The 18252-nt window shown below is 47.2% G+C and overlaps 1 protein-coding gene across 6 annotated transcripts in view; it reads right to left on the bottom strand.

The window, feature by feature from the left end:
* Positions 1 to 18252, bottom strand: part of WDFY4 (WDFY family member 4) — a 295803-nt gene that overhangs the window by 77697 nt on the left and 199854 nt on the right. For all 6 annotated transcript variants that reach the window (XM_040485696.1, XM_040485698.1, XM_040485701.1 and 3 more), the window contains 4 exons: positions 12649 to 12797; positions 6827 to 6947; positions 4217 to 4302; positions 2627 to 2689 (listed from right to left, as the gene is read on the bottom strand). In XM_040485696.1, coding sequence (XP_040341630.1) covers positions 2627 to 2689; positions 4217 to 4302; positions 6827 to 6947; positions 12649 to 12797 — 419 coding nt within the window. The remainder of the gene's footprint in view (positions 1 to 2626; positions 2690 to 4216; positions 4303 to 6826; positions 6948 to 12648; positions 12798 to 18252) is intronic.

The following is an 18252-nucleotide window of genomic DNA, read 5'->3' as shown; positions in this document are numbered from 1 at the left end:
GAGATGAGGTGACGGATCTGTTTGTCTGCTTCAGTTAGCCTTAAGTGGCTTTACATACCTGCCCTGAAACGTTGCAGAGAAATCCAAGTGTGGACATTAACGTTTGTATGAAACAGAAATAATACGAGGTCTCCAGGGCTGATATTCAGCTAATATGCACAGTTAGGACTGTACCATTGTTGAACTATTGAGATATGTCCATTCCAGTTTGTAAACAGTTACCCCCCTCTCCACCTGCCCAGCACTGCCCCGGCCTGCTGGACCATCCCTTGGTACGCCCTGGACCTCCCCACTAGATCCACCAACTAAAGGGATACTACCAACTAAAGGGAGGCTTCCGCTGGCAGCTACTCCGACTGGTCTTTTGAAGGTGATCGGTGCCTCCCGTGTTGCAAAATTCAATGGTCATTCCTTCGTTCTTCTCTTGCTTGGCCTGCCAATAACATTTGGACACCAACACAGCTGGCCGCTCCCTCCTTGAACACTCTACGTGGCTTAAAGGACACCTTCCACACCTGCAGCTCCTCCTGCCTTCCTGGCCACAGCTTGAATTTCTTTTGCTGGCTCCTCTCCGTGTCCTTCACTTCTAAAGGTTGGCCGACCCCAAGGCACAGTCCTTAGACCTCTTTCCCATGTGCATTCATTCTCTTGGTGATCTTAGCCAGGCTCACGGCTTTAGATACTAGTCCAAATTTACATCTCACCTGGACTTTTCCCTTCAAGTCTAAACTTCTATACCCGCTGGCCTACATGACACCTCCACTTGGTGTCTGGCAGGCATCTCAGAATTAACATGTCCACAACTCAGCTCCTGATAAGCAACACACCCCATAGTAGTTCTTCCTGTGGTGTTCCCCCAAAGCTCGAGCCTAAAGCTTTGGTCTCTAAGTCCCCTCTCTCTCTCACACACACACACCCCCCACACTTGCTTTGTCAACAAATCCCAGCAGATGTACCTACGAAACATGTCCATAAACAGAGCCCTGCAAACCGTCTTCCTGCCACCCCACTTCCCTCTAAGCCGTCACCATCTCTTAGCCGCATGACTGGACAAGCCTCCTAACTGGACTCCCAAGCTTCTGCCTTTGACCAACTATGCTTCATCTTGACACAGAAGCCAGAGTGATTCTTTTAAAATTTAAGTCAGGTCACATCATTCCTCTGATACTGCCCACTTATTCAGAGCAAAGGCCAGTGCCATTAGCAGGAGCTCCTAAGGCTTGCATGAAGCAGCTCCTGCTACCCCTCTCCCTTCTCTTCCCTGCACCCCAAGCACTCTGGCCCCAGCTGAGCCCACTGTGCTCCCCCTCGGGGCCTTTGCTTTGCTCTTCCCTCCGCCTGAAATGCTCCTTCCCCGTTTACCTGCAGAACTCCCTTCCCCACTTTGTTCACATTTGAATTCAAATATTGCTTTCTTGGTGACAGCTTCCCTTAACCACCCTAAGATTTCAACCCTTCCCTCTACCGACTTTTTAAAAAATATTTATACTCATTATTTAATAGGTTTTATATTTCACTCATTTACATTGTTTTCTTTGGTCCTCCTCAAGAAAATGTAAACTCAAGGGGCGCCTGGGTGGCTCAGTCAGTTGGGCGTCTGACTTCGGCCTGGGTCATGATCTCACAGCTCCTGAGTTCGAGCCCCGTGTCGGGCTCTGCGCTGACAGCTCGGAGCCTGGAGCCTGCTTCAGATTCTGTGTCTCCCTCTCTCCCTGCCCCCTAACCCACTCGCATTCTGTCTCTGTCTCTCTCAAAAATAAATCAACATTAAACAAAATTTTTTTAAATAAAAAAAAAGAAAATGTAAACTCAATAAGGACAGGGGAGGTTTTGAGTACTTTGCTCTGTCAGACAACCACCACATGTAACAAGCTATTGATAAGTCATTGTGCGTGATTTGGTGGTACTCATTCCATGGTCATTATAAATATTTTGGTTTTTTGGTGTTTTTTTTTTTCACTATATTTTGAATGCCACTTCCTGGGGACACCCCTCTCTACCCTATCCGTCATACTCCTGGAAAAAATCAGGAACCACCTTCTTCTTCCAGTTTCACTCCTAATTGAAATAAAAGCACTCACCAACCCCGAGTTAGCCTTCCAGAGAAGCGGGTATTTGTAAACGGAGGCCTTGGGAGGAGGCTGTCAGCCTTCCGTTCCCCGGTGAGGATGCTCCATATCACAGATTCATGAATTATTATCTGCCTCACACTCCACCATCTGCTAATTTAGCTTCTGAGCCTTCAGAGAGTCTCATATAGGAGGGACAAACCTGAGATTGCTCACGACCCCCACCTGGGGCCCTGACACCAAGGCTGAGCCTGGGCTGACACCACACCAGGTGACCTGCCCCACCCACCGTGGGCAGAGGGCTGCTTCTTGCATTTTGGTTTGAAAAGGCCACAGAGCACATGAAATTCCAAGTCTGTTTGTAGAGGTTTCATTGGCAGAAGGAACTCCAGGAGTAGGAGGAGAGGGTGGGGATGGGAGGGAGAAAAATGGAGGAGAATGCGGATTGATGCATCTTTGGATGCTTCTTTACGGTAGGATCAGACAAATGAAGACAATCCAAGCAAGGCCAGCACCATGCCCAGAGAGCACGGCTGGGCTCCTGCCTGTGCCATTACCTTAGATTGAGAGGCTCCTCCGTGATGCCTTTCCCTTTCAAGCTGGGCTGGAAAGAGCAGAAGCTAAACAAAAAAGGAAAAGATCATTCCAGCAGCAGAGTCAAGACTCTTCCACCACCAGAGAGACATTTTTGTTGCCAGTCAAGAGGTAGGGTGCAGACTTGCCCCTCCCATCCCCCATCCTGTCCCCAGGGCATGAACACCAGACCCAGGTGCACCTCTGAGGCAGGTCCTCAGCATCCCCTGGCATTATACACTCTGGCCTTAATAAAAATGGTAATAAAACATTAAAATAAAGCCATGTATGTGTTTTGGATACCTCCTCTGGGCCAGGCACTTGACAATCCTCCCATTGCCAATTCCAGCAACCACTGAAAATGCCATCTAATTTAAGGCTCCTTGAGGCAAAGTCATGGAGGGGATGGCCAACGTTCACTGCCTGAGCGAGGGATATATAAAACTTCTAGATTAACTGTGACAAACTGTGCTTAACATACAGAAATCAGAGGGAGAAATGGATGTGAGGTACAGCCTGGCACTATCTACCTCCTCAGTTGTGTCTAAAGTGGAACTTGAAGAAAATTTTGGGAAGCAATATAACAGCGCCCCTTGGAGGCGCCTCAGAGGAAGGCTCACAGTCAATGGAGATGTGCCCAGAGCTGGCGCAAACAGCCTCTCTGCAGGAGTTGTTTTCTCCATTCTGGCCCTGCCCTTTGGACCCAGCAGCTGGTTGGAGTGCCAGTGACTGGCCAGGGCCAACAGGAAGACAAGGCTAGAACTTCTGAGCACAAAATGGGGCTTCCCAGACTGGGGGTGTCAAATATCACCTCAGAACTCCCAACCCAAAGTGGAGCGGAACATACCCTCCCCCAACTTCTGTTAATACACTTTCTGTGTTGTCTGTCTATGGCTAGGAACCTGCTTTCCTTTCTAGCCCTTCTAGATTCTCCACAGATCTATTTATCTGTAACTTCAATAATAATGAAAAAAAAAATAACCGTTAGAACTAAAAAAATTTAAACACTAGCATAGATTTCTTGGACTGATTCATTAATCTATTTGAAGAAAGAAGTTAAACTAAAACAGCAGGCTTCTCTCTTTAAAGAAAGAAAAAAGATGTTCCATGAAGAAGTGGGAAATCAGTTGTTTGGAATTCTTTCCAGTGAAATATGAAATTGGAACAACTAAAATTGGCAACTGGGATCAAAAAGAAAAGATTAAGCCAAAAAAAATTATTTGGAAAATTAAAAAGCCAAGCCAGAAAATTCTGGAAGGCCCATTAAACAGCCAGCTTCTTAAATGTGTTGTGTCTGCACAAGTTTTTCCCCCTTTAGTCATTACTGTCCTAAACCACTTCAGTCCATGAAATGGAGTCTGTTTCTCGGATTTAGGGAAGGCATTTCTGCATCTTTTTCTATACTTTATTCCATGATTCAATAGCTCCGTATGTCAGTAGGTTCTTCCCATGTCTGATCTAAATCTTGCTTGCTGTGGGTTGAGAACAGTTCTCCTGAGAACAGAGCTGAGCTGTCTTTGCCCTGTTCTCAGTTCATGATCAGTTTTCTCCGAGGAGGATTTTCAAACCCTTACCTTTTGAAGACCTTACTCCGATCGCTGTTGTGAAAGACAAGAAACTTGGAATATCCATTTTGGAAAAAGAGCTCCAGGGCAATGTCCTATAAAGAGGAGAAACCCCTTTCATTGCTACTGAAGTTGCCTGAAATGGAGAAACCCAGGCCACAGAGCCACTAGCAATGGGTCATTTGGTTCTCTGTGTCAGACAACCCTTTCTGGTTGGTTCTTCCAACCTTCTAAGGGGGTACAAAGACTTTAGTGACACTGATGAAGGGAGTCCCCACAAAATCGGTAGGAGGGCAGGAGGGCCTCAGACTTCCTTTGACTGAAGCAGGAAGCAAGAGCCCCACTCCCAGGATAAGCCAGATAAGGAATAGACAGAGGGAGGAAAGGGCCTGGTGATACCTTCAGACTCCTCCACTTCTGGGTCACAAGTTTGGTTTCCTGAACCAGAGACTCACCTCATCAGAAATATTAGGGGATGGGTAGATGGGGGGGTGGCTGGGTGCATCTCACAATCTGGGCAACACTGTATGTTTACCTATAGACCTGCAGGCACAGGGTGCTTTGCCAAACTTGTTTTGCAGAGCCATTTTGATGTGGCCATGCTGACATGGCAAAGGTATTTTGTTAATGCCTAATTGAACTCTACATAATTTCTTTTCCCTCCTCCCTCCCTGTCTCCCTTCCTTCTCATCCAAGCTGTGTAAATAACGGACTTGGAACAGCCATAGAGAAGAGTCTACATGTAGGATGAGGCTCACGGATGAGACCAGGTCAGGGAGAGAATTCCGAGGGCTGGGGCCGGGGTGGGGGGTGGTGGTGCTGGGCATGGAGGAAGGCGCTGCATCTGACAACTGAGTCAGGTCCCATTTCTACCTGACTGGTAGTGCTCCCAAAGTCCAGTTCTGGGCTCCGGAGCAGAGGGAAAGTATTTGTGATGATAGCATAACCCCCTCTGGACAGGGTCGGGGTGCATATGGGAGCCCTGCATATTTTTCTACAATAGAAATATAAACACTGTGCAAAGCAGATGATCAGTGCAGATGTAATGGCTTCCCCCGGCAACCTTGAGCACCCAAGATCTGACTTTCTCCTAGGGGAACCCAAGAGAGATGAGGGCCATGCTCACAAGCTTTCCCCGCCCCTAACTCCCACACTACTTGGCCCTGCTCACAAGCTCTCCCGCTTCCCCTTTTCACCACTGTCAGGCTAACTGAACATCTGGAAACAATCACTGTTTACTGAGGGGAAAGAAACTCACTTGCTGATACCTATGTGCTACTATATATAATCTATAAGGTAGACACAATCATAAAATAATAATTTTGAGTATTTAGATGCGCCAAAAAGTGTTCTGAGTGCTATACATGTAATGGTGGAAGAGACAAGATGTGGTCGCCTGTGCTCAAACATGCTACAGTGTCAGGGCCATGGTCTGTACTAGGCCCATGCTAGCCACACTGTCTAGAACCCTCAGGGTGGGGCTTCTTCCAGTTTTCCCCTTCTAGTTTACTGTCCTTGCAAGGAAGCGCACTAAGGTCAGGCAAGATGAGAACCAACACTTTGTGGGCAAAATCAGTGGAGAGGGAGGAAGAGGGCTCGTTGGATTCCAGCAGCTTGCTGATCCTTTCGAGAATGAGCCCCCTAGAAAGGCCCCCCTGAGCTTCAGTGTCAGAAAATAGTGAGAAGGCCCTCAGGCAGGAGGATCACAGGATGAATTATAGACCCAAAGACATTACAGATAAAACACTCATTACTAGGTTGATTAGGGCCAACCCCATCCCCCATTGGCCTTAGCAGAACAGAGACTCTCCAGAAAGGGTGGAAGAAGGTTTGGGTCCCTCCCCTCCCACAAGGGTGGTCCCTCCTCTCTTCCTGTTCCTCTGCCAGATGCCTGGGAGGCCTTCGGATGCAGCTTCGATGCTGTAAGGCTGGGCTGGAGAGGCACAGATGTGTCTGCGGCCAGCAGGGGCTCCTCCCTCCGCACCTGAAGTGAAAAGTCTCAGCAAAGCCCTGACTCTGAAGGGTACTGGCTCTGTTAGCCCCTCGTGAGCCCTTGAAGGCACTGGGTGAAGCTCTGGGACCCTGGTTGGAGGGGACAATCAAGAGATCTCCAAACCACTTGACCCAGGAAGTACCCAGGAGCTTGAAGATGGTTGAACCTGTGCGGAGGGCAGAGGGGAGGGGCAGAAGTCAGCAGAGGGGTCCACAGGCTCAGATAGGGCAGGCTGACCCTTGACTCTCAGTCTTCAGCTCTGCCACGGGGCAACAGAGCTGTCCTGTCCTGTATTCCAGCATCTCCAAGGTCGCTCTGGGGCGTGTCAAGGGAAAAGGAAAGCAAAGAGACTGGATCCTAAATGACACAGTAAGAGAGAGAAGGTCCCAGCAGCCAAACAGGAGGAAATGGGGAGAGAATGAAGCAGACTTCAGTACTGCCAGCCTGGAAGCCAGGCCCAACATCAGCCAGCGGACTCACAGATGTGTCCCAAAGGCACTGGGCTATGCACAGGTGTGAAGGGGGTCACGGAGGTGTCCCGCACTTTCAGATGGGGCCTCCATAGCACCTAGATGCCTTTTCCATGAAAAGATGGTTCTCTCTCTTGCCCCCTCCCCGGGGCATACCTGCAGGAGGAAGCGTGCCTGCCGGAGCTCCCTGAGGTCCCCATAGCTATGTCTCTGGCACGAGTAGTGGTCGGAGGACCTGTCTTTGCTGCACATGTTGAAAATGAATGGATCGCTGATGCTGAAAAGGAAACACGACATGCAGTGAGAGGGTGTCTGGAGGGCTTGTTCCCCTTCCTGCCCCGCGACATCCCGGACCCCATGTTTCTGGAGACACTGCAGGAAGAGTGCTGCAATCATGACCAGCTAGGGTGCTGGCACCGCTGACTGCTAAACCCTTTCTGAGTTCCTGCCTGGGTCGGCCCTGCCCTGGAGCAGGGTGGGGCATCCGTGTCACCAGGTGAGGCGACAGCCTCCAGGGCAGACAGTGGCACAGGATGCAAGGGGTGAGTGTAAGAAGGCTCTCTAGGTGTAGGGTCGAGGGGGTGGAGAAGAGTGAAAGAGACACCCCATTACACATGGAGAAATTTCAGGCCAGAAGGCAGGGGCAGAAAGATGATGAGCCTCCATAAAAAAGCCTGGCTTCAGCAACATGGGGTCTGGGGTGGCCCAGCCACGTGGATGGCATCTAGAGTACTAGGGGAGAAACCCTGGTACTCAGCAGAGAACCCCTGAGCCCCAAAGAGGTGTGCAGCGGGCTGAGAGCACTGGTGGGCTGGAGGATACTGGCCACAGCATCAGCGGTGGCCCCCCGGAGCCCTGACCCAGAGCCAGGAGCCCCCTCAGAGGTCAGAACGACTCTCCCGTGGGAAGAGAGGGAGAGGGGAGAAAGGGAGAACTGTGAATTTGACTAAGATTTATCCCATAGAGGACAACCTGTGCAATGCAAGTAATGGAAACACCTTTTGGTAACCAGATAAAGTTTTTCACCACCAATATGAATGGGGACTTGAGACATAAAACTGATTTCAGGTATAGAGTTACATTTCTGAACTTCTGAGTTATGTAGCATAGTTAAACTGTGTATGTGACTGCAAAAGCTCTGATCAAATGCCTTTTGGGAACTTGAGCAACAAGGGGCCTCCCAGGCACCCCAGTCCCCAAGAAGCCTGTGTATCAACTACAGATATGAGGAGCCAAGAACTGAAAGAGCCCGCGCAGCAGCACAAGGTGGCGGCGATGGCTGCTATCTCCCCTCCTCGCCACCCCGGCTCCAAGTGTGGCCCTCCCCACCCAGCCTACGGAGCAGGACACCAGGCCTCCGAGCCACCCTTCCCAGGGGAAGCAGACAGATCAGTTTGTCACACTGGTCAGCAGGGCTTCTCTAGTCACGGGTCAGTGGGGGTGGCCGGGCGTCTGCAGTGCTGAGGGCGTGCCCTTGAGCACAATGCAGAAAGGTTCCGCCTGAAGGTGGAAGCGGAGGCTGCTCCTGGGGGTCACAGCCTGAGCCTGGCTTAGCCTCCTGAACAGCCAGCCCTCCAGGATGGAAACTCAGCCCTTTGCAGCTCCTCCTGCCCCTTCTAAGCGCAAGCCTCTCAGATCTCTGCCTTGAGCCACATTACTGTAGAACCCATCAAATACAAAGGTGGGTTTGGTTCTGGATACTTCTGCCTAGGTGCTTTAATTCAAATCTTCCGGCTAAGGCTCTTTGTTCCTGCCATCAGGGGTAAGCTGAGTTTCTGCTGAACTTCGCTGACTCCCCATGGGGCCGTGGTGGTAATTCTCGTTCCTACTCCCAGCTTAGGTCAACCAGCATCTCCGGTCAAGGCACTGGTGAGAATGGCAGTGGCATTGCCTCCGTGCTCCCGTAGCCCCTTGCTTGCAGGAACCACAGCAAACATCATCTGTGCTTTAGCCACACATTTGGTTCTTTTCCCAGCAGACTATGAGTGAGTTCCCTGGGGCACGGACCTGTGCCCATGGCTCTCCACCCTCCACATCTTCCCCAGAGCTCTGGGCATGTTTGTTGAGTGGATTGACAAGCATCAGGCCCTACAGCCTGCCAAGCACATCCTGTCTGTTGTTTAATTTAAACCTCATAACCTCCTTACAGAGCATGTGCCATTAGTATTCCCATATCAGAAACGAGGAAACTGCATTCCAAAGAGGAAAAGTGACTTTTCCAAGGTCACATGGAACTGGTTTCAAACCCAGGTCCTCTGACTCTAAAACTGAAGCTCATTCATCAGTACCCTATCTCCTCTGAGGCCGAAAGACCCACTAGCTTTTACAGAGCTCTCCCTGCAAGCTCACTCCTTGCAGCTCCCTCTGTGCTGACTGATCCTGCAACCCAGCACTCTGAGACACTGATGACGTGAGGAAGAATGTTCTGGAAAATGCTTTCAGGAAGGAGCTTTTAGGAGGAAATGCATTTATTTTTCTCCTACTTGTAGAGATAGAATAACCTGATATGGCAGGAATGCTCAGACAGACCCAAATGCTCAGGAAGACAAAATTGTAAAAAAACGTTACTGAGTTCACTGATGTGAGTCCAGGTTGAAGTTCCGTCTTATCTAGTGTTAGTCACACAGCTATGACTGGGTCTCTTTGCCAACACTGTATTCTCCCTGTTCTGTGCATTAAGGCAGAGTTCAGGCCCTTAAGGCCAATGGGTAAAAGAAAGGAGGAGCTGATTCATGTCCTTCTTTAGATGGAGCTGTGGCCACAGTTTATAGGATGCTATTCACTACTCTTTTGCATGACAGCTATCATGATAAATGCAAGTTTGCCACAGTGGTTACAGTATCCTTTTTAATATTCTTAACTAGGGAAACCACAGTAAACCAAGTGGTAATCCTATTGGCTGACCTGGTCTTTGGTAGTAAAAGTGGACTTCAGACTAAAATATTTGAAGTTATTTCTGAGCTAATCCAATTATTGTCAGAATTTATACCTGTAATTTATACCAGAATCATTCACTAGATCATAAACTCTACCAGACTCAGCCCACATCTGACTTATCTCTTTGTGTGTATGGAGTCTACCACAGTTGCCTGGCACAATACAGATTTCCAGTATTTGTTGAATTGAAGTAAGCAGAGAAATGATGCCTCAGAACTGTTGACTGATGTGGAGAAAATGTCTTATAAGTACCCTATCACAAAGAGCCAGTTGGATGGCTTGGATTCCAACAAAATGAATCAAATGTTGTATACCTTGTGAGCTTGCCTGACACTATTATGGGTAGAGTAGAGTCCTCCAAGAGGGATATGCTATATGTTGAAATACTAACCCCCAGTATCTCAGAATGTGGCTTTTTTTAAATTTTAGAAATAGGGTGTTTATAGAGGTAATAATGTTAAAATGAGGTCAAGATTGGCCCTAATCCAATATGACTGGTGTCCTTAAACAAAGGGGAAATTTAGACCCAGAGACAGACAGACAGACACACACACAAACACACACAGGGAAGATCTCATGACACACAGACATAAGGTGGCCATGTGACTGGAATGATGTGTCTCCAAGCCAAGAAAAGGCAAGGGCTGCAGGGAAACACCAGAGGCTATGAGGCAAGGAAGGATCCTCTCCAAGAACTGGAGAGAGACCATGGCCCTGCTGACACCTTGATTTTGGCCTTCTAGCTTCCAGAATTGGGAGACAATAAATTTGTTTTTTTAAGCCACCCAATTTTTGGTACTTTGTTATATAGCCTTAGGGAACAAATACAATCATTCTATTCAGGTAATGGGCAATCTCACTGAAAGCAAAATAAACCATCTAGAAAGGTCCTTACCTTCTGAGCAAAGCTCCAAAGTGCTCAAGTGCAATCAATGTTGGAGGATTTGCATTGTTCCTGAGTTTTATTTGGGATATTTTTATGGTGCATCAGAGAGCTTCTTTCAAGGTCTAGTGCTCAACTCTACTCAATTTGATGGCAGTCTTTTAAAGAAACATTTCAGGGTTGCGTTAGCTTTATTTTTAACTTGCTTATTTATGTATCTTCCTTAGTCTCCATGGTCAAAATAAGACTTAATCCCCATTGATCTCACATGATCTAATAGCTGGTCTCTGAGAACCACATCTCCATGAGTGCCAGAAGTTTCTTAAGGCAGCAGACAAGACCTCAGAGAGAAAGCACTGTCTGGTTAACAAATACTTCTTTGAGGTCTGGTGACTAAAATTACCTAAGCAATTCCCAAATGATACTCCAGGGTAGTAATTTGTTCTCACTGCACTCCTACTCGCATTCTAGAAAAATACATTTCCAGACATGGGAAGTCTCCTTTGTCATTGCAAATCAAGTGAGTACCTACAACCCGACAACTGGGCTTCTATTAAAAGTGCAGATGTAGCCAATTTGATCATGATTAGATGCACCTCATAAACACAATTTGCCTAATCAATAACATCTTCTCTAACACTAACTCGATTTAAACCAGAGGTGGAGAGTGAAGCAATGGATTATGCAAGTCATTACAGGGGCATGCCATGCAGATAGGTAGACGAGAAAGCTTTCATCAGCTCTCAGAAAGGCAAGTCTGCAGACCCATTGTCCGTATTGATCAGTATCAATAAAACATGAAGAATAAGATGGGATGCATGTGCCAAGGATTAATTATGCTCCTCCTGCCTTGGAAAAGCACAGAAGACTCGCAGCAACCGGTGAACATTTGGTATGAATAAAAGATGCAAATGAGCAGAAAGAAAAATGCCAAGCATTTTAAAGCAAATCTAAATCAAAGGAAGGTGGGCTGACATTTATTCTTTCACACTCCTTGAACTCTTGCTTCCTGCCATAGGCTGGAAATGATAACGACAACCAGGAGTTAAAATTTTTAAGTTATTGGCAGGTAAGGCTCTGGTGCTTCTGTCGATAGTCTAAAACAGTGGTTCTCAAAGCGTGGTCCCACACCAGAAGCATCAGCATCACCCAAGAACTTGTTAAAATCTCAGGCCCTCCAGCAGATCTATCAAAGTGGAAACTGGGGTGAAGGTGGGTTCCCAGAAGTCTGTTTAAACTAGCCCTCAAGGTGACTTGATACTAGTTTAAGAGCTTCCGGGTGAAGAGGTTATCTTGTCATCATTTGAACCTTTGCTAAACCAGAAAAGTCAAGAAATCTTCATCCATGTTTGTTGTGATGATCAAATGTGATGATCAAGTGGGGCATATTACCTGACAACTGAGCTCCTAGCCAAAGTGTGAACAGAGTCAATCTGACTTTGAATGAATGGCTGTACACTATGAACACAAGAGAATTAACCAAGGAGAGCTACCTGAACAAATACACTTGATTATAAAGAAGGACTTCTGAATTTCCTGCCAAAGACCTCTGGTATTCGTTGGCGAAAAAAAAAAAAAAAAAAAAAGACTTGTCTGAGTTCTACCCAAATCCCAGCCATGTTTCAGAACCAAGATCTCAGCCTCCCTCCTCCAGTAGCCCTCCCTCACCACACTAGCCCCACGTCATCAAGTGTGATCCCAGAAGGCTCCTCTCGCAATAAATTTGTGATGTCAGTGTGCTCGAAACTCTTTCCAAAAGAACCCATTTGTGCTGCTGAGTGCACTCACTCAGCACAAGGGCCACCGTCTGATGGTTCTCACAGAAGGAGCAATTGACAAGCTGTTGAATGAGCAAGCTGATGGGACTGGATTCAATCACCAAAATAACCTAAGGAGAGAAGCCCCCTTGTCTTGAGGTGCGTCCCATATCACGAGAGGTATGGGGAGCAGTCCCATTGTTACCCACCCCAAACTTCAGCTTTGGGAAGCCACAGTCATGGATGCCTATGTCTCAGTTCTTCTATTCTAGCTCATGGCTCCGTTTCAGGCACAAATGTCAGCCCACAAAGAGAACAAGGTGGGCAGGGTAGGAGTAGGGGTGGCTGAGAAGGAAGTTAAGGCTCAGGGAAGAATCTGCTGGGGGAAGCAGGGAACTCACTTGGATAAGCAGTGGCGGGTACAGTAGACATCACCCACAGGGGACAGCGTGAAGTTCTCACAGATGTAGAAGTGCTGATGGCCAAAAAGCAGGATCCCTTCGGAGACCAGGTGGCCCTGCACGATCACCAGGGAGTACTTCTGTGTCACCTGGAAGGAAACAGCGTCACGGTCAGTTCGTGTGCATGTGAAGCAGGCCCATCATGCTTATGGATGACCAGTCACCCACTGAGACACTGGACGTCGGAGTAGCGCCCTGTAAGAGGGACAGAGCCACTGCCCGAGAGCTGCCCTGCTCTTCAGAGTTTAAGTGGCACATCTACACCCAACACCCTGTGTAGTTACCTCATTTACCCAAGGCCACCGCTACCCCCACCAAGATGAGTATTTATTGCTGTTTTGGGCATATTGACAATCTGTCTCACTTTACCTCCTGCACAATCATGCAAAACTTATTCTGCAGTTAACAATGAGGAAGGTTTTTAAGGTACCAGCATCCCTCAGTTACAGAGGTGAAGGAGCTTGTCAGGGGGTCAGCTGGTGAGTGGCCGAGCCAGGAGTGGAACTGGTCTGCCTAGACCCACAAGTGTTAAGACTGATACTGCTGTCTCTGCAAGGCCAAGGCTAGTCCAAGGTGTGTGCAGAGGAGGCCCATGCTCTATCCCTCCTTTCAGACTCAGGTTCTTCTCTCAGTGGCTGGAAATGCTGGCAGCTTTCCAGAATTACCTCTGGTAAAGAGAAAGCCTGGCCAAAGGTCACGCTCCCTTCCCAGTGGCTGTCTGTACCCAACATCTGGTCACTGTAGAGCTGGAAGAGTCACCCTTTGCCTCAATTCCAGCCGACTCTGAAGAATCACTCCAGACCTCAAGCTTCTGTGGAATCATAGAGGCCTTTGCTGAGAGCCTCAGAGTTGCCTTTCTCCCTCTGCCCGATCCTGTGATTATCCCTCCTGGTGAACTTCCTGCATACACACCTCTGATCCGTAGTTGGCTTCCGGGGGGGCCTGACCTGGGACAATGTCTTGGTATGACCTAGAGTCCTACAGGAAGTCAGGACTAAGTGGGTCCTCACATGAAACACTTCCCTGAACAAGTGAGGAAAGAAATGAATTCTAGACAACAGGAACCCAAACGGACCAAGAGCAAGGCCAAGGCCAACATTTTCTCAGGGCAATTCTATGCTAATTCCAGTTACACAAAAGAGGAACTGATTTTTTTCAACTACGTAACATATGGCCATTGTAAACATTTTACACGTATTAACCAATATAATCCTTTCAATCAGGCAAGGGAGATTTTACTACTGGGGGAAAAAAAAAGGTCCCAGAGATAAAAATCTCACCCAAGATTAGTCACATAGTAAGTGGCTGAGCCTGGGATTGAAGCTAAGCTCCCTGCTCACCATTGGGAGAAATAATAGGACCACAGTGATGAAATCTGGAAAGCAGGCCTTGAACACCAGTTCTCCAACTCGTGCATCAAATGGGATCAAAGTCAGGGCCAAGGCCAGAAAATGAAGATCCGCCAAGGGTTTTTGGTTCCAAGTTAAGCATTACCCACTGTGATCCAGGGAAAGTCATCTCTGAACTATTTTTCCTAAGTGAGAACTAGCTAATTATCCTGGCTCCTAAAACCCAAGCCTTCTGCAGGCTGCTGGCTCCCAGGCCTCTCCTGCATCTACCTTGTCAGAGGAGCTGGCCCTCAACCTGCCTGCAGAGCCACAATTTACCACGGACGCATTTCCAACTTTGTTCATTCATCCATACGGCCATGTATTCACAAGTTTGGACTCAGCACCTACTATATGCCAGGCCCTGAGCTAGGCTTTGGGGACAGAGGCATGGACAAGATAAACAAGAACCCTATCCTCACGGGGCTTAAAATCTAGGGGGAAAATCTACCCCCTACTAGGGGGTAGTAGGCATGCAACATCAACCAATAAATGATCACAAATTGTGCTATGTGCTGAGAGAGAAACAATAGGCTGATAACAAGGAAGAGAGAAGCTTGTAGGGACACTTTTACACAAACTCTGAGACTTGATTTATGGAAGTGGGGCAGCCATGGAAAACTCAGAGAACACTTCAGGGGAAAAGAACATCCAGTCCAGAGCCTAGAGACAGAAAGGGTAGATCTGGGGAACAGAAAAGAGGTCAGAGTGGCTGAATTGAAGTTGAGAAGTAGGCATGCTTAGATCTGGGGAGGGGCCTGGAATCTTGGTAAGGCCATTGGGTTTTATTCTCGTTGCAATAGGAAGCCATGGGAGGGGTCATTTCTGAAAGAGGACACTGGCTGCTGGGTGCAGAGTAGATCCAAAGGAGCCAAGAGCAGGTGGTCAGTCACATGGCTCTTCCCGTAGTCCTGTGGAAGAATGGTGGCTTGGGATAGGGTGGCAGAGGCAAATGGGAAAAAGGAGACAAGTAGGGAAGCTAAGCAAGAAGGGGTAGAATCGACAAGAACTGCTACTCAACAGACTGGAAGACCAGTAATAATAATAATAATAATAGGAAGGATTGAGGATAAATGTCTACTTTGGGATGGAGGCAATTGAGTGGAGCCCTCCAGCTTCCCTGAAAGCCTTCCCCAGAGGCAATCACCATCACCACTTTATTGTATGGAAGGGTAGCCCATGTGCCACCCCAAAATACATCACTTTGTCCCGAGGATTGTTTTGCATCAAAGACACTTAAAACGACAGCAGGTACAGGAACAGCACTCTGGCCTACGCTTTTCTTCCTGAAAGCAAGGATAACTCCCAGGTGAAAAATGCCCTCCCTATATTAGGAGGAAACGAACACTCTTAGCACCAGAGACAGAGAGGTCAGACCTAGGGAAATCTGTACAAACAAACCTGGCTGGACAAACCCTTCCCTCCCTTGAGTCTCCCTGTATCTTTTAGTTACTTTTTCACAATTACTATACTTTGTTCAACCTAAGCACTTAGGCCCAACCACTTTTGGGGCTCTGCATTTTCCTGTGACGGCTCCCACGTACCTGTAAAAGTAAAATCTGTATTATCCTGTTAATCTGTCTTCTGTCACCTTAATTCTTAGGCCTGTTTGGAGCCTCTAATGGGGTAGGGGGAAAGTTGTAACTCTCCTACAGTATATACACTCAAAATAAGTATATTCTATACTTAAGAATGTATAAGATACTGTATACATATCCTTTTTTATTTTATACAAATAGCATATTCATATGCTTACTGTTCTACATCTAGTTTTTTCCCTTCATGGCCCATCTTGGAGACCCTTGCAAATCACTTCTTACACAGTTGTCTCCCTCTTATTAATAGGTACAGGCTATTTCCTTTCAAGGATGTACTAGAACTTAGTCGACCAATCCCCTATGGAATCAGGTTGTTTTCTAACGTTTGGGCATCACAAGCAATGCCGTGGTGACTATCCTTGTACCTATGTCCCTCAGAATACTCAGGTAAATCTGAAGGATGTATTTCTATAAGTTGGACTGCAGACCAAGGGTGTGGGTATCTTAAATTCTCCTCTGTTGCTGGACTGCCCTCCTGCAAGGTGGTACCAATTTATATTCCCACCAGCCCCGTCAGAAGGGTTATGTGAGCTTATTTAAACTTTCTTCTCTAACCCTTTGTACAGAGGAGACTTCATCCTCAAGTTCACACAGTGAGATGTAGCACTGGTCTGTGCACCTCCAAACCTGTCCCCTCCCCCACAAAGCCCCACCCTCGCCCAACTTCTTTGGAGCCAACGGTAGGGGCTGGGGCACATTCCTATGATCTCCTGGGCTTTTCTTTTGGGGGGAATTAAGTAACAACCAGAATAAATCAAACCACAAGAAAGACGTCTGGTGAGAGCTGGGTTAATAGCTTAAAAATTGATTCTTCTAGAAAAGAATGGCATTTTAAAACCTAAAAAATGAGCCCAAGTGAACTATTATCCGCTCTTCCATTTAAATTAGCCCTGGGAGGGTTGCCTCCCCAAGTTTACTCATGATTAAGAAATCCCTCATGCCGTGATTCTATTGATCACTCCAAAAAGAGAGGAACTTCAGCTTCAGAAGTAGAATTTCTTTTTTTTTTTAAGATCAGCTGGATAATATATTATCATTCCTGGAAGGTGGATAACTAAGTGTGTGGCCGCACCTGGCCTTGTGTATGATAAGAAACAGGTTGTCTGGAAATCCAAAACTCCCAGAGCTGAAGTTACAGGGGCAATAATTTGCTGGGACATTCCCTTGAAGCCCCTGCCAGCACATTCTCGTAGAGTCGGGCCTCAGTGTGCACATCTGCAAAAGGGGAAGGTCAGCTGGAGGCTCTTTGAAGTTCTTTCCAGTATCATTAGTCTGCAAGTTAGTGCAATGCCCGAATTTGATGGGTAGAAAAACAGACGCAGAGCTGTCCTGTGAGATATCCAGAGCAGAGCAGATGTGTACATTTCCTTATATTTGTATGCAAAATCTACTGCAAATAATGCTTTAACCCTGCACACATGGGTCATGTGTCCCTTTTGTCCATCTTCTGCCTGCCTAGACCCTGCTGTCAATACATGTTGTTGTACTGGCACATAGAATAAGTATCCTCATTTTTCAAAAAAGTTAAGCATCAAAACAGAGAGAGACTGTAAATTACATTTATGTTGGCTACGTGTGAACTCTGGCATCTTGATCACTTTTCAGTGGAGTATTTGGTCATAATAGTCATAAAAAATGTATCTTTTACTTATAAGAAATTTTTTTAATGTTTATTTAATTTAGAGAGAGAGAGAGGCAGACTGCAAGTGGGGGAAGAGCAGAGAGAAAGGGAGACACAAAATCAGAAGCAGGCTCCAGGCTCTGAGCTGTCAGCACAGAGCCCGACGCGGGGCTCGAACTCACGGACTGTGAGATCATGACCTGAGCCGAAGTCGGACACTCAACCGACTGAGCCACCCAGGTGCCCCAAAAATGTATCTTAAAACAATAAAAAGATACTATTTTTATATCAATTTGGCAAATCTGAGAGGAAATATAATGCTTGATAGCAGCTCATCTTTTCAGACAAGGAGCGGGGATGCCCCCTGCCTGCCTGCAGGCGCCACTTCCACGGGCAAGCCTGCAAAGAGCTGAGCCTCCCCGCCTTTCAAGGCGGGCTCACAGGAGACCAGATGAAAAGGATGGAAATCGCACCAGCGTAATGTGAAACATATTGACGACTATTCAAAGCCTGCATTTGCTAAGGATTTACTCACTGGTGACTGATTGAAACTGGAGCGCGTTTCTAGCCCGGGCAGCTCTGAATGTTGCAAAACCCAGATGTGTGTATGTATCTCAGGCATTTATCCAAAGAGAATGTATGAGAATCACCTGGGCAGTTTGCTGGAGTTCACATTCCCAGGCTATATTCCCAGATGTTCTGGTTCGGCAGGTACAGAGTGGGACCTGGAATCCGCAGTTTATTTATTTATTTATTTATTTATTTATTTATTTATTTATTTTTTAAAGATGATTGGTATTTAACGTTTATTTAATTTTGGGACAGAGAGAGACAGAGCATAAACGGGGGAGGGGCAGAGAGAGAGGGAGACACAGAATCGGAAACAGGCTCCAGGCTCCGAGCCATCAGCCCAGAGCCCGACGCGGGGCTCGAACTC

The sequence above is a fragment of the Herpailurus yagouaroundi genome, unplaced genomic scaffold (genome assembly GCF_014898765.1).
Source record: "Herpailurus yagouaroundi ecotype Mexico unplaced genomic scaffold, PumYag 163, whole genome shotgun sequence".
In the NCBI taxonomy this organism is placed as follows: Eukaryota; Metazoa; Chordata; class Mammalia; order Carnivora; family Felidae; genus Herpailurus; species Herpailurus yagouaroundi.
The sequence above is the reverse complement of the archived record's forward strand: the minus strand, read 5'-3'. Positions and strand labels throughout refer to the sequence as shown.